Source organism: Trachemys scripta, chromosome 15, assembly GCF_013100865.1.
Source record: "Trachemys scripta elegans isolate TJP31775 chromosome 15, CAS_Tse_1.0, whole genome shotgun sequence".
Classification (NCBI taxonomy): domain Eukaryota; kingdom Metazoa; phylum Chordata; order Testudines; family Emydidae; genus Trachemys; species Trachemys scripta.
Window position 1 is genome coordinate 20266078 of NC_048312.1, and position 16792 is coordinate 20282869.

Consider the following 16792-nt stretch of genomic DNA (forward strand, 5'->3'; position numbering starts at 1 on the left):
GGCGGCTCTGCTCCTCCCCTGACTCTTCGGCTCTTAAACAGAGCCGAAGAGTCAGAGGAGGAGCAGAGCCTCCGGCCGCAGCGGCTCTGCTCCTCCCCGACTCTTTGGCTCTGTTTAAGAGCCGGGCTGCCCGAGCGCTACCGGCTTCGGGCAGCCCCCGTGCCTCCGGACCCTGCGCCGTCGGAGCCCGGGAGGGGAAGTGCCCGGCTGGCGGCTGGGGTCCGGAGGCAAGGGGGCTGCCTGAAGCCCATAGCGCTCGGGCAGCTCGGCTCTAAAACAGAGCCGAAGAGTCAGGGGAGGAGCAGAGCCGCCATTTTCCCGGACATGTTCGGCTTTTTGGCAATTCCCCCCGGACGGGGGTTTGACTGCCGAAAAGCCGGACATGTCCGGGAAAAAGAGGACGTATGGTAACCCTAGCTTAATGCATCTTAAGCACTGGAGCAGCTTTAAACTCTAAAAGCAGCTTACTGGCAGCATGAGCTCCCTTAACCCTCCGAGTTAAGCCGACGTATGTGCCTCGGGTGGCTTGATTCTCTTACGGCGCCATAACTCCTCCATCCAACTGCTGAAACGCTGCAGAAATCTTAAGCCAGGGTAGGTTGTTTTTTTTTTTTTTTTTTTTTTATTTTTTTTAAAATATTTTTAAAGACCATTTTTAAATTGCCCAGGGAAATCTAGCACAAAGTCAAAGGTTCCTGCACAGTCGGGGTTGAGGAATTGAGTGCACAACTGCCAGGAAATGTGAAACCGAGGGTCCCTCCAAGCAACACGACCTGGGCCACAATGCGCACGCCTCAGGATTTCATTTCCTGTTCCCCCTGGAGTATGCAAACTTCCAGGCTGCTCCAACCTGCACTGGGGGCCGGGCCAGGGCAGCGGCAGCCCCAGTCGGAGAGTGCAAAGGGCACCTTCTCGCGCATGCTCACCAGCTCTGCCAAGTGCTCTTCGGCCACAGCTGAGGGTCAGGCCCAGGCTGCCTGAAAGATGCACAGCTAAGCCCTGGGGTTCAGAGCAAGTCAGCAAGATGCAAGTGACCTCAGACTGACCCCTGAGCTCTGGGAGGCTGGAAGGGGGAGAGTCTCTTCCTCTCCTCCCCCCCATTTCCTGGCATTTGTTTCTCTATCTGTTTGAATTGCATTTTATTGCTTTGCTGATCTCCTCCCATCTGACCCAACACATAAAGAGGAATTAGGGAGTGTGTCACATACTGTCCTTTCCTGTGGAGGGCTGCAGGGGCGGGTGGGAGCTTGCGAGGGGGTGGGCAGCAGAGAAGGGATGCAGGCAGGGTACCAGCAGAGTGGGGGAAGCAGGGCAGGAGGGCAGAGGCTGGAGTAGAAGCCGAGAAGGAGTGGGGACAGGGGAGCGTAGCAGAACAACGGGTAGAGGGGCAGAGGTGCACTGAGGGGGCGCAATGGGGAGCGTTCCACCCCTCCTCACAACCAGAGAGGCATGGCCGGCCTCACACAAGGAGCCTGTGTGGGGTCATCAGAGCTGCCAATGCTGGTTCGGCTGGGTGGGCAGCTGGCAATTCATCTACTGCTGAATGGGGACTAACATGCTTCCTAAGGCTTGCTTAGGGGGCGGAGGGGGCAGACACTGGTTGGCCTCTGAGGATATGTCTACACTGCAATTATAAACCCACAGGGGTCAGCCGACTTGGGCTCGGGCTGGTGCCCAGGCTGTAGGTCCCCGTGATGTGGGAGGTCCCCAAACGTCTACACCACAATTAAACAGCCCTATGGCCCCAGTCCAAGTCAGCTGCCATGGGTGTCTAACTACAGTGTGGACTGACCCTGAAAGGCATCGTAAGGCACCCAGGAGGGTATTCCCCCAAGGCTCACTGCAGGCCCCGCAAGCCGCCTGTCCCCTGTAGGAGAGCGGGAAGGAGAGGGTAAGGATCCCTCCCATCAGTATCCTAAGGGTTAGGATGGTGGAGGCTGAGCGGGCCCAGATGAGCTCCCTCTGCCTGTGGAGGGACCAGCCTGTGAACCTCCAAACACTTGCCAGGGGCTGATGTATTTAGCAAGGGAAGGCCTGCTCCTCGGGAATAGGTCTTCTCTCAGGTGCACCTCAGGAGACAGGTAATGCCCTCCTGGTGTGCGGTCCATACAACTGCCTTGCTCTCTCTGTTCCCACTACACCCAGAGACCTTGTGAGGTCTCCAGGTAGGGAGCCCCTCCCCTGCTCACTTCCTCTGGCCCACATAAGAGGGGCTCACCTCCTGCAGGGCTTGGGAGTGGCCCAAGCACAGGGCTCTGTTCCCACAGCCTTCAGGCAGCAGTGAGGGGAGAACGTGCTCCATCCTCTCTTGCTTCTCAGCTCAGTCCCCTGTTAGGATGATTCATAAATGAACTGAGGAATTCCCTGACAAAAAGCTTTTAAAGCAGAGCGGAGGATGCAGGCACACTGCTAAGAGCAGCCCTACACAAGAATGTATGTAGATTCAGAGAGTTCAAGTCCAGAAGATCTTTTAGTTCAGTGGCTCTCAACCTTTCCAGACTACTGGACCCCTTTCAGGAGTCTGATTTGTCTTGAGTGCCCTCAAGTTTCCCCTCACTTAAAAATTACTTGCTTACAAAATCAGACATAAAAATACTAAAGTGTCACAGCCACACTAGTACCGAAAAATTGTTTACTTTCTCATTTTTACCATATAGTTATAAAATAAATCAATTTGAATATAAATATGGTACTTACATTTCAGTGCATAGTATATAGAGCAGTATAAACAAGTCATTGTATGAAATTTTAGTTCGTACTGACTTTGCTAGTGCTTTTTATGTAGCCTGTTTGTAGCGAGGCGGTGGGATACCCTCCAGCCCCACTGAGGGCCGAACCTTCCCTAACACCAATGTGGGCGGAGCCACCGAGTCCAGCGCCTGCCCCTCAGAGGTCACGGCGCCGACCCGGAAGTATAAAAGCCCACCTGCAGAGCTCAGTGGAGAACAAGCCAGCGGAGGGCCGGGGGCTTTTTCTGACCTATTGGCTCAGCCCCTGCTTAGGGGCCTGAGCCCCTAACCGCGTGTTTGCTGTCCCAGACTGCCACTGGACCAGGACTGACGCCGGACCAGAGCGAGGCGGTGGGATACCCCACAGCCCCGCTGAGGGCCGAACCTCGGCCAAAGACTGTTACATTGTTGTAAAACTAGGCAAATATCTAGATGAGTTGACGTACCCTCTGGAAGACCTCTGCGTACTCCCAGAAGTACAAGACTGGAGGTTTTCCTAAAAGTTCTGCTCAAAGAATGATTTTGGGGAACTTCTCTGGCCTGCGCTACACAGCCTAGATGATCACAACCACCCCTCCTGGCTTGGAATCTATGAAAGGCTACGCTAAACCAAAAATTGGCTGCTCTTAAACCAAAATAAGACTATTTACACAGTGGTTTGCACTAAATTGGTTTAGAAACTGATTTACGTTAAACCAGTGCTGCTTTCTCATGGAGACAAGGCCCTTGCCAGTTAAGGGCATATTACCTTTCAGGAACATTTGAGTCAAAACCATACAAATGCTAGAAAGCCAGGAAGTGAAGGATTAAGGCCGGGCTTTCAAACAAGGTATTGCTCTGGGAATAGGACCTGTGGTGGGGAAGGGTGGGGGTAGTTTAAGCTGCAAATAAGGAATAACAATGCTAAGCATAAAGAGAGTGACTGACTGGGCAGTCGGACAGCCATGGCGGGTGTCTGTGTGCGGGTCTGTGTGATGTAGTCTCCACCTTCTTCTTAGCTGATCAAATCCGTGAAGAGATTCAGCTAGAGGGAGGTGACCCCACGGTAACGGGCTCGACTGTAATCACAGAAACTTAGGGCTGGAAGGGACCTTGAAAGGTCATCGAGTTCAGTGGTTCTCAACCAGGGGTCTGGGACTCCCTAGGGGGCCCCGAGCAGGTTTCAGGGGGGCTTCCAAGCAGGGCAAGTATTAGACTCTCTGGGGCCCAGGGCAGAAAGCCAAAGCCTGACCGCTTGGGGTTGAAGCCCAGATCTCTGAGCCCCGCCACCCGGGGCTGAAGCCGAGGCCTGAGCAATGTAGCTTTGCAGGGGCTCCCGTGGCAAGTGCCCTGCTTGTTACCCCTTAACGCCGGCCCTGGCTTTCACATGCAGAAAATCTGTTATTGTGGCACAGGTGGGCCATGGAGTTTTTATAGCATGTTGGGGGGGCTCAGAAAGAAAAAGGTTGAGAACCCCTGATCTAGTTCATTCTCCCCCCCCCCCCCGACCCCCACCCTGTGCAGAGGCAGGACCCAGTATACTTAGACCATCCCTGCCAGGTGTGTGTCTAACCGGTTCTTAAAAACCTCCAGTGACGGGAATTCCACAACCTCCCTTGGAAGCCTGTTCCAGTTCCTAGCTATCCTTAGAGTTGCACAGTTTTTCCTAATATCTAACCTAAATCTCCCTTGCTGCAGATTAAGCCCATTACGTCTTGTCCTTGCTTCAGTGGAGAACAATTGATCCTCTTTATAACAGCCCTTCGCATATTTACCAGGTCCCCCCCTCAGTCTGTTTTTCTCAGGATTAACAACCCCCGTTGTTGTTTTCAATGTTTCCTCAGCGGGGAAGTTTTCCAATGCTGGTTTCGTTTTTGTTGCTCTCCTCTGGACTCTCTCCCTTTGTCCACCTCTTTGCTAACGTGTGGTACCCAGATCTAGTCATGTTGCTCCAGAGGTCTCCCTAGTGCAAGCAGAGCAGTACTATTAACTCCCATGCTTTGTCCAGGCCCTTGCACAAGGGGGTCCCAATGCTGATGCCCCCTGTGGTGGTTACCCTAATACAAATAGTTCCTGCCATCACTGCTCTGCTTGGTATTGCTGCCAGCAGTGTAGCTGAAAGGCTGTTTTGGGAGTTCTCTTTTCTCTAGCATGGCGTAAATGCTCTCTGCGAGGCTGTGTCCAGACTTAGCTGTCCAAGCAACAGGAGAGCTGACAGTGTCATTCCAGGCAGGTGCTGGGGGAGCTGGGGGCAGGGGGCATCATTGCTGGATAAATGTTACTCCAGGGGATGGACTGCAGAGACTCACCATTCACTGCTGGTTAAAAACCAGCATCTCTATAATTTGGTCATTCTGAATGCAGGAAGGGGAAGGCAAGGTCATGCCATGCGGCACTGGCCAGGGTCTGACATTTCCCCTGCGTTCGCAGTAATGTCTCACACTTTATCGGTGACCTGGAGATCACGAATGGCCAAGACACTCCATCTAGGGAATGCACAAGCCAGCCAGTCTGTCTTTTGGGGAGCTTTGCTAGAATTGGATTCACTTGCATGTGCTCAGCAGAATTTCATTCGTGATCAGTCAGCAGAGCTCTGTCCTTTCTGCACTCTCACTACCGGGCACTGAACAGATGCGGGCCTCAGCCCGGGAGCTCCACAATATTTAAGGGGACACCGTGGGCTGACAAGGGAGCCTCAGCTGTGAGAGAAGGAAGAAATCTGAAGAGCTAATAAATATTGCATGGGGTGTTGCTACAAACGCTCCACCAACTGAACGTCACAGCTGTGCCTGCACAGAGCTGTCGCTACTGCCAGCGCAGACCCCCATGGGAACACCCCCATGGGAGTTGGCCACACCCAAGGCCTCGAGAGCCAGTTTATTGGCAAACAAAAGATGATGCTCTGAAAGCACCAGGCAGTCTGGCATAGCAGCCTCTCCAGATCCTGTAATCCCCTTTCCCTTCTTAAACAGAAGAACAGGAGTACTTGTGGCACCTTAGAGACTAACAAATTTATTAGAGCATAAGCTTTCGTGGACTACAGCCCACTTCTTCGGATGCATATAGAATGGAACATATATTGAGGAGATATATATACACACATACTATGCTCTCTGTATGTGTGTATATATATCTCCTCAATATATGTTCCATTCTATATGCATCCGAAGAAGTGGGCTGTAGTCCACGAAAGCTTATGCTCTAATAAATTTGTTAGTCTCTAAGGTGCCACAAGTACTCCTGTTCTTCTTTTTGCGGATACAGACTAACACGGCTGTTACTCTGAAACCTTCTTAAACAGGAAATTGATCAATCATGTTTCCAGCCCAGCAACAACAGTCAAAACTGTAACCGTCATCATATAAGAGCATTGTCATCCGAGTCTGGCTTGCCCAGCGTACAAATCAGGACGCCCACAATGTGCGTGAGAGACTGATTTCCCCAAGCAAGGGGCAATTGGAATTGCAGTCACACTATGAACCACTGAGGGTCTCTCAAGGGAAAGGGCAGTGGAGTGATTTCTGTTTGCAATAAGATAGCACTGTAGTCTCTGCAGGGAGTGCTAAGGCTCACAGCATCAGCTGAATGGGGAGGGAGGAGAGGACAGATAACACAACACATACTCTATGCAACCATCCAGTGAAAGAAGGAAAGCCCCCGAGTCACAGTGCTTGGGCCCATAGTCACCCTGGAACTGGGGTATCACAGGACATATTGGAATGAAATGGTACAAAATTCCAGTGTTTGGCATTTTCAAAGCACCCTGCAGACATTCACAACCCTAAGGGGTAAGCAAGTATTATTATCCACATTTTATTGGTGGGGAAACCAAGGCCCAGAGATGGTAAGTGCCATGTCTCGTGCCGCAGACTACACAGTGACAGAGGCAAGCCTGGAATTCCAGAGTCCTGGGCCTAGCCCTGACCCCTACGTACTTGACCACATTGCCAACGGGAGCGAGGCTGGCACTAGGAGCCGGGACTGGCTGAACTGGAATCATAACCCTTCCCCTGGCTGGGAATAAGGAGATGTGTTTGCATTGGTGAAGTTGGGTCTATTACCAGTAGCATTTCTTATGTGTATCTGTAGCACTTAAGAGCCCTGTCCTGGCCCAGGACTCCTGTGTGGAGGTGCTGTGCAAACAGAACAAAACAACGGCCCCTATCAACAGCATTCCTCTTTGTTCTAGAGCCGCTATCTCACATTAAGGGGGACTTTTAGGGGCAAATTCTAATTCGACCCAGCTGCCCCAAAGTGGCCGTAGTGCTGCAAAAGCACCGTTAATATGCACCCAAATACAAGTTCCTGCACCATTTTTGCCTCATCCCACACAGGTCATCCCTGCTAGACGGGCAAATAATCTGTATGGGGGTATGTGCCGAGTGGCCACTGCCAGATCAGGGGAGAAGCGCAGGGACGACAGCTTCGGATCCTTCACTCCCACCCTGGAATGTCCATCGGCATCTCCTGGTTAGAGAGAGCCAAGACAGAGTGACACCTACCTCCCTGCTTGAGACACTTGGTAGGGTGACCAGATGTCCTGATTTTACAGAGACAGTCCCGATTTGTGGGTCTTTTTCTTATATAGGCTCCTATTACCCCCCCACCCCGTCCCGATTTTTCACACGTGCTGTCTGGTCACCCTATGCTTGTGTATAGCACCTCCCACAATACAGTGCAGAGTGCTGGTTTCTGGGGTCTCTGGCGTTCATGCATATTGACTCATGCTAGCACGTGCAGGACATACAGGCTGGTTTTCCAGTATTGCCAACCCCAAGGGTTCAAAAATCACGTGACGGGCACTGAAATGAATTAAATTAGGAAAAACCCCTCGTTTTTAGGACAAATACTAAATGTTGGGTTCTCTTTCTTTGCCTTCCGGTTTCTGAGCCTGTAGGCTTCATGGGGGGGGTGGTATTTACAAGCTTTTCTCTGAAATCCTGAGGGCTAGAAACATCCCTTCCCTTAAAAAAAAAAAAAAAAGGCGAGGGGAGAAACCTGAGAGTCTCCCCTAATCAGTTAGCTCCAGGAGCTGGGACTTTAAGATAAACACCAAATGTTGCGAGACTCACAATAAATTCCTGAGAGTTGCCCACGTTTCCATCCATGCTGGCACATAAGCCAGCATGATCCCTCGACCGAGTCAGTCCCATTCATAACAATCAGGGCCAAACTCCTCTCCCCAGCACAGCAAAAAGCTTAGGGAACTGTCTTCCCTGCACTGGTTTGCGATCTCCCTCCCATCTATCCTGGAAACCCCCTGGAGCTGGTCATGACGCCCCTGGGGATTGGAACCCTGGGGTCGAGAACGCATGTTCTAGACGAATGACAGCAGTAGCCTCCTCAGCCTCTGGGACAGGAAGGATCCATTTAATCCTTCCCCTGGTCTGCTCCTGTCAGCCCCCCTCTCCTCCCAGTACAGCAGTGTGCAGGGAACCCTAATGGGGCTCTGCTCCTTGTTTCCGCTGTGGGTGCAGAAATACACCCGCTCCACTGCCAGTGGGTCTTTTGCGCACACACACGGAGCGAGGGAGCAGGGTTTGCCCTTCCTAGTCCAAAATGAGCCAGTAGCCACCCATACTCCCTCTCTCAAATGTGGTCCAGCCTTGCTGTGTGTTTCTAATTAGTGCCTATTATTCCTACTGTTACGTTTCCTACTTTAAAGCACAGACAGTACATTCTGCAGATAGCGCCCCTGTTTGTTAAGAGGATTTGCTCTCTGGTGGGATATTTTCAAGTTGAACACACAGAAGATGAATCCTGGTAATGGTACCGTCCTTTTAGTAACTAATTCTCTTCCGTTCTCCTGCCCCCCTGGAGCAATGCACACTGACTGCATCCTGGAGCATGTGTAAACTGGAGACTAGGTCCCTATTCCCTGGGTCCCGGAGAGAAGGCATGAAAGTGAGACACAAAAAACACTAGACAGATCCCTCAGTTACAAACGTTGCCATTGTGGTGCCTTTTAATGAGGCACAGTGGACAGGGCATGGAACTGAAATGCCCCGTCCAGCCTCTGAGAGGCAGGGTGAGGCTGACCCACAGGTCTCAGTTTAGGACCTTTCCCATTTACTGTCAGTATTTTCTGCTCTCCCCACTGACTGCTGGCAATGCGCGCGCCTTGGAGACACAACCAGAGCCCAGGGGACCCACCATCGATTTTGTTTTGGACCCAATGTTTTTTTCAAAGTCATCAGACTAAACCCTGAAATCCTTACTCAGAATTTACTCGCTCCAAATGGAGGTTGCCTGAGTTAGGACTCACTGAGCAGCACCTGGGGACTTCATTGATTTCAGAGATTGAGCTCCTGCAGCAGCAGTCAGGCAAAAGTCCTAGTGGGGTAAGGGTTGAGTAGAAGCTGAGGAAGGGCCTTCGGATTTGGCCTAGCATTACCAAAGCCCTAGATATATTGTGACAGAGTGGATCTATTCCGGTGCACATTTCAGCTCTGACTCGCTTCTGCCTCCAGACCCCAGGCTGGCTGAGGCCTCTGGTGACGGAAAGTGAACCTGGAAGGGGTCACAGTGATGCAAGACACTAGCAGCCCCCTCATGCAGGGACCTGGAGCTGGCCAGAACAGCCCAGAAAGTAGATGGGGCCGGAAGGTGTGGGAGGGGAGGGCAGCTGAGTGACGTGCTGGTTAGTGCCGCTGAGGCAGTCTTGACCAGGAGTTCTATGGAGCCCAAGATGGCGTTGCAGCTGCCCTGTACTGATGTGTGGTGAGACTGCCCTATCTCCCTGGGGCGATCGCTCTTGTGTGCGGCTGCTCCAGTAGACATTGCCCCTTCTATTCCCCCAGGGATGAACTTACCCTACAAATGCCATGGTTTGTTGCAGACTAACAATTATATTCTAAGACAGCTGGTCAGTGTCTCAGCAGAGAAGCCAAGGTCTGACTGGGCCTGGATACTGAACTCCCCTCTTGCCCATAGAGGTGGCTATGTTAGGCCAGGATGGGGAAGCCAGTGCTACCGTTCTTGCTTTGTGGATAGGCCTTCAGTTTCCAGGTCAGCCAGTCTGTCACTTCCCCCCAAGAGACTCTCTTAGCAGTAGGGAAGGAGGTTTCTAAGGCCAGGGTTATCTAAGCTTTCCATTCTGGAGGCCGCTTTGTAAGAAGCGTCGGACTGGAAGGGACCTCGAGTGGTCATCTAGTCCAGTCCCCTGCACTCAAGGCAGGAATAAATATTATCTAGACCATCCCTGACAGGTGTTTGTCTAACTTGCTCTTAATCTCCAATGACAGATTGCACAACATCCCTAGACAATTGATTCCAGTGCTTACCCACCCCGACAGGAAGTTTTTCCTAATGTCCAACCTAAACCACCCCTGTTGCCATTTAAGCCCACTGCTTCTTGTCCTATCTTCAGAGGTTAAGGAGACCAATTTTTCTCCCTCCTCCTTGTAACAACCTTTTATGTACTTGAATGGGAGCAAGAAGATGCATGAGACTAGCCCCACACAACGTGTGCACGCACGTATAAGGCAATAAGTGAATCCCCAGCCTTGTAAATATATTTATGCACATTCATCGGATCAGTGCAGTGAGTCCAGACACAGCAGATCCGAGCCAGGCACATTCTTATCCACTCTCACGTACTCCCTGCCTAAGTCATGCCACAGAGGAGACAGCTCAAGGAGAAGTTCCAATAGCTCTTATGCTGGAAGGTCAGACGGAGGCTCTCTCAGTGTTGGGATCAGAATTTTGCTAGCCACACTGCTATTGCTAATGGGGTTCTAGCAGTCTTTCCTCATGCGCTATGGCTAAAGAGGATTTTGTCTGAGAAGAAACTTAGTACACTTGATGTACAGTGCCTAGGGCAAGGGGTGGACATGTATGACAGTACGTCTACAGTATGACATGGCTAAGGAAGAAAAAAATCTCTGCCCACAACCGTCAAGGAAACATGCCGGAATCCTAGCATCCATTACAAACCATTGTTACTAGGACAATTCTCACCCCTAGTCTGCATTTATAAAAAACCTGTCACTGAACTGATGGAAAACACTGCCCACAGCTGTAGGGACGGGCATACCTGATCTCACCCATGACGTGTATTATATAACATTCCCACTTGTGACAGATTTTGGTAATCTTATGCAGGTTCAGACAGACAGATAAAAGAACCAGAAAAGGGCTATTAAATTGGGATCAGCTCACGTGTTTGTTTTTAACCTAGAGGTTGGGTTCATCATTTTTGTAAGTGGCAAATGAATTCCCCTCTGAGTTGAAGACAACAAAATAAACACCCGGTAATCCAAACGCTGCAAAATAGCGTCCCCCTCCCCAGGCTGACAAGGCACTGCGAAGGTCTGGGCTCGAGTTTCTGGTGGGTGCCCTATGCCATGTGTTAAGAAAGGGAAAATTATACTCTAGAGTGAAAGGCAGCCAGGACAAATCAGCCATTCTTGGGATGTCCCCTCTGGGCAACCAGGTGCCAGCAGCAGCTTAAAAGGGTCTAGACTCACAAGACTGTCTGTACCACGCTTGAATGCATAAAAAGCCAGACCAAATGGATGCTGCTGCTGCAACCTCTAATTACTACCCCTGGTCTGTGTATGCGCTACCCACCCACGGGGCTCGCAGACAAACACACACATGCTCCTAGCCGCCTGGGCAGACGCCACAACATACAAGACGGTACCAGGGTCTCTCCCTTCGTTTCAAAATCGCAGCGGGGCGCACGCTGGTGGCGCACTGGGCAGAGGAAAGACGCCGCTGTGTCTCGCGTAGGAAATTCACATGCGCCTTGCACAAACCGAACAAGACACGGCGATGCTTGGCAAGGGGCGGGCGGAGAAGGGGGGCGGCAAGACCTATTTTCCAGAGGGATCTCGGACACACACACACACACACACCTACCCAGCCTCTATTGGCTGCAGAAAGCCAGAGACGCACAAACCGAAGGCGAAGCGCCTCCTTCGTCAACCAGCAGCACCAGCCTCCTCGCCCCACCCCACCCCTTTGGGAGGGAGAGCAGCATTGCTCGGGAAACAGTTATTTATTTATTTAGGGGGGCGGCTGATGGGGGGGGGGGGGGAATCATGTTGCTGCTCCCCCCCCCCCCAACCCGTTTTTTGCAAGCTGGGATGAATGCACCTCAGATGTTGTTTCTGCTGCTCTGATGTTGGTGGCTTGAGAGCCCCCCCGGTTCAAAGCGAACCGGAGGCGCTGGCATTGACAAGCGGGTCAGTTTCATGCTCTGGCTGCCCACGCGTTTGGTTCCCCTCGGTAAGCCCCGCGCCGAGCCACCTCCTCCCCGCTGCAGGGGGTACAAGCGAGGGGCTCCATCATGGGGTCCAGGCTGAGCAGACAAAGCAGCCTGGAGGAGGAGAGCGCCTCTGGAGAAGTCTCGTGCCCCAGGTTAGCTAGGAAGGAGCCGCACAGGAGGGTGGAGACTAACCGAGGGGACTTTCAATTCGCTTCCCTGATCCTGAACTCCGAGAAGCTGTCCAGGAAAAACCACCCGGCGCCCTACGTGAGGAGGGTGGGATGGATCCGAGAGATCCAGGCGACCATCCGGGAACACAAGAGAGAGCACGCGGTCCGCATTCTCAGCTTGCTCAGAAAGGTAAATGACTTAATAGTGCAACGGGGGGGAAAAAAAGTGCATGGAAAATAAATAGTTATTAAAAAAAAAACACCCAGCAAGCAATGCCAAGAGAAGTGCACGCAAAGACTAAAGTGTAAAAAAGTGCATGCAAAATGCTGAACAAAGCAATGCAGACAAGGGATGCTAAAATACAACAATGCTAACCAGCAAGAAAGCAATGCGGAAAAAAATGCAGGGGAAAATGCTGAAAAGCTATATACCAATGCAATACATAAATAAAGCACTCAAAAACGAAGCAGTGCAAACTAGCAAAGAAGTCTCACAGAAAGTGTAAGGAAAATTAAGCAGTAAAAAAAAAAGCAGTGGAAAATGCATGCAACTAATAGACCCATTTTGAAAGTAAGCAAGGCCAGTTAAGAAGTGCTTGGAGGAAAAAAAAACATTGGGCTGAAAAAGCCATGTGTCAGTGCAGGCGGGTGCATGCAAAAACAAAGAAAGGGATGCTAAAAAACAAAGCAATTCCACCCCAACATGACCGAGCAGGGAAGGGGTTAATCTTGGGAAGGGCTGTTATGAACTGGGCGTAACTGGGGCTATGGCAAGACAATAACCGTTGGTCCGGTCAGTGAGAGGAATAGGAGATGAGGAGGGGGGAAGGGTTCGGATTTTTCCTCATTTTGAAATGAATTTTTCACATGGTCCCTTTTGCAATGAGGTCAAGAGCTGCCTCCGTGAACGGCGCCTGTCGCGGCCCTTATTCACAGAGGGACGCTCCTGATTTGGAGCAGAACCCTTTCTGCTTTCCCCATTGCTGTGTTCGACCCCAAACACTCTCCCCACGGCGCTACAAGGCGGGGTCGGATTTGCCCCTGTCTGGGGTGATTTGTGCACAGCCCTCCAGTGATTGCTCAGTGGAAGGGGGTGTGTGAGGGGCTGGGCTCTTTGTGCTGCTTTAGCAGGGCGTGCAGATGCTGGGTCAGCAATCCCACTTCGGGTGTGGACGTGGGGAGCGGGAGGCAGCCTCTTTGTTCCGTACATCACCAGTGGCACGAAGGATGGCTAGAGGCCCGGGAGCGCTGAAGGCTAGACATCGAGACATGCATCTGTCACTAGCATCTTACCAAGTCTCGGTGTGGGGGAGGAGGCGAGTGTAACCAGATCCCTTAGAAAGAGGGGGTGAGTGGGAGTTAAATGACCGTAACCACTGGGGACACAACTGAATCTGTGCAGTTAGGGATTTTAGAGCCAAAAATCTATGACCCAAACTCCTCCAGGCAAGGACCTTGGAAAGCTACCTACTAATCAAGACCATTTTATGCCAGAGTCTAACAAGAGAGAGTCAGCCCCCTTCCATAAATTAATCCTGCCTGTTGATTCTATCAGAATGGGCTTCTGAGGAGTCTGGGTGCAGGCCCTGGATCGGGGTAGTCTATTTTTGGGGGGGTCAAGGTCCAAACGATCAAGGTAAAGTCAAGGTCCAGACTCCAGAGAAAATACAAAACCAAAGATAATGATAATAGTAAGTAAAGATTTCAGGGTCTATCCAAAAACATCTGGTGGTCTGGATTTGGCCCATGGTCTGCCTATTGACTGCCCCGGATACTGAATGTCTGTTTGAGGATAACCTAGTCAGGGAAGGAGAGGTAAGCGGGTCAGTGGATCACAGGCAAACTTGTTCTTGTCTGTCTCCATTCAGGAAATAAAAGGGAATATACAGACAATGCTGTGCCAAATTGATCATAAGGACACAACTGTTACTTTCCTGGAACAGGTCCATCCACTCTGGTGTCCTGTCACAGATAGACAGGATCAATGCAGGCACAAGGGCCGCCCCCTGCACCTAAGTTTGTATTCTCTACATAGAGGGACACTTCTCCCTGACCCCAATGGGTGGGCAGCTTCTGAGGACCGAAAGCCCCTTACAATTTCTTATCCTAGTAGGTGTCATTCTTGTTCAGATAATTGTCTAATCCTCATTTGAAACGTGCAACATAAGGCTGATTAGTAAACTTACTTAAAGTGTAAACTCTTAGGGCGGGGGCCACCTGTCATATTTGTGCAGCACCTAGACTAATGCGTTTAGGGCTTCTATGCACTACAATCTAATAATTATCCTGTAGCAGAGAGTTCCACAGATTCATTGTGTAAAGAGTATTTTTTTTCATTCTACAACATTTGCTCACATGAGTAACCTTACTCGAGGGATTACTCACATGAGTAAATAACACTTTCACGAGCAAGAATTTGCAGAATTGGGACCTAACATTGTAGCTTCTTAATTTCAGTGTGTCCCCTTGCCGTAGAATTTACACTACCGCCTACCTCCTTAACATACGGGCTCAATACGTTCGTCTTTGTGTTGGCATAAATACAATATTTCTGTTCCTTTACTTTAAATCATTTTGAGGGCGTGTTCTACAGAAATCCTGTGGGGTTGGGGGAAGGGGCGGTTCATGCAGACAGAGGTCTAAGAGGACATGAGAGACATCATTATTTCAAGAAGCTTGCAGGGGCGGGGGGGGGGGGGGAAATAGGCTGCAACTTGCTTCTGAAATGCGGTGATGTGACAAGAAGGGACTTTTGTAGGCTTTGCCAGAGGCTGGAATTACAGAGTGTCATTTCCTATGGTGCTCAGAATCTTTTACCCAGACAAACATTTAAACCCCTCTCAGATCTTGAAGTCTCCAGAAGGGTCATTAGAGGGCAGCTGGGATTTTCATGTTGAGTCATCGGGCCATCTGGAGTGGAAGGTTGTTTTGAAACCTTCCTTTGCACATGGCCTGACAGTTTCTTTTGGGTCCAGCTATAGGGCTGCCAATAGTCCCTTATTAGAAGGGACATCCCTTATTTCTTCGTCTCTGTACAACAAGATCAGGAGTTGCTGAGTGCTGCAAGCAGCAGCAAGAAATACCCTGGCAAACGTAGGTGAACACTGCTTAGTATTAATAAATGAATAATAATATTGGGAGGAGGGGTGGAGTGGGAGTGCTAAGAATACAGTCCCTTATTTTTGAGGTACAGTGTTGGCAACTCTATGCTAAGCCACGTGCCCCCCCATCCTTCCCACTTCTGCAATTCATCTGAGAAGAGCCGGTTACTAACTAACATTTCCCTTTACCTCACTTTTTCCCCTGGTCCCTGTCTCAGGATTGCCAGTTGTTTGTGTCTTAGGGCAATAACCTACCGTAAAGGATATAGGTTCATTCTCACACACCCATGCTGTGTGGATGGACACACAGAAATTGGACATAGTAATTATCATGGCTGAGTCAAGTGGAGAGAATCCAGCCAACCCTTATACCAACGACTACCTACTGCCCGGTGTGCTTTGTAATTTCATTTAGTAGAATTGTTATTGTGCCGTTCCGTGGCTAACCGTTGACAGGGCCGTGGGACAGAAATAGCATTATTGCTGTCCTAGCTTGGTCAATAGCATTGGTGGCAAAACAATTGCCTGGCCAGCAATTAACTGAAGAGAGTCTCATGAGCCTGTTAGCCGTTTAGCTTCAGCTTTGCCCTTCCAGCCATTCCTCTCTTCCTGCCCTGAACGGGTGTGGCACATGGAAGCATCGGCTTCCACTTTCCTTACCTTGTATATTACAACCCTCAGCTCCAGTCTGTCACGGGACATCCCACATTATACAGACGGGCTTACATTAACAACAACAGGCACGCAAGAGCCACAGAGCGATGGGCACAGGTGGGGGTCTGGCGGCTGTTTGGAGGGAGTGAGATTCACTTGTCCACTATTAAGGGGTTCAACTTCATTTCAGACCCTACATTGGAACTACAAAAACTGTCCCTGTGCTGGGCTGCAAGGAGATGGGGCGCTCAAGGAGCCTAGCAGGGGTGCTGGAGCTGGTCATCTCAAAAAGGACAGGGCAAGGGAGTGGCTGTGACCTCCCCCTCACGGGCACTGAGCAGCAGAGATGAGCCAGGGCAGAGGGAGCAGATGCCTTCCCCCCCCAGAGCCTCATGGGTAATTATTTCTCCTCCTGCTGCTGCAGTGTGCCCACCCCTTCCTGCCTCCTGCTGACAGCCATGCTCTAGCCCTGGATGTTTACCTGGCAGTTTTGTAATTTTATACTTTCAGGGCCAGTACGTGCAAAGGGGGGTGGGCAGTGCTTTGACGGGCTCTATTCCATTACCACGACACAGGCCAAGCAGGGCTTTGGGTGTCAGCACTGGGACAGCTCCATTAGCCACTGCAAGCTGCCATTTTAAAAACCAGGAGCCAGCTCCTCTGCGGGGGTCAATGCGCATGGCTCCATTGACGTCGGGGAGCTGCACCAGTCTACACCAGCAGAGGATCGGGCCCAGGTGAGCTACACGGATTGACACCAGCCAAGGATCAGGCCCACTATAATTAAGATAATAGAACATAAAAATGTAAATGGGTCAAAACCATAGGTCTGTCCTGTCTGCTAGTCACAAACCAAACTCTTTAAAACAATATATTCGGGGGGCAAGGGGTGAGGATCGACTAACAAGTGCTTCTTGGCTGAAAACGTATAGACCAGAGGTTCTCAAA

At 50.8% G+C, this 16792-nt stretch overlaps 1 protein-coding gene across 2 annotated transcripts in view; it reads left to right on the top strand.

Annotated features, from left to right (window-relative positions):
• Positions 1 to 11773: 11773 nt before the first annotated feature.
• LRRC75B (leucine rich repeat containing 75B) overlaps positions 11774 to 16792 on the top strand; it is a 31603-nt gene continuing 26584 nt past the window's right edge. For both annotated transcript variants that reach the window (XM_034791427.1, XM_034791428.1), the window contains exon 1: positions 11774 to 12279. In XM_034791427.1, coding sequence (XP_034647318.1) covers positions 12001 to 12279 — 279 coding nt within the window. In that variant the 5' untranslated portion in view covers positions 11774 to 12000. The remainder of the gene's footprint in view (positions 12280 to 16792) is intronic.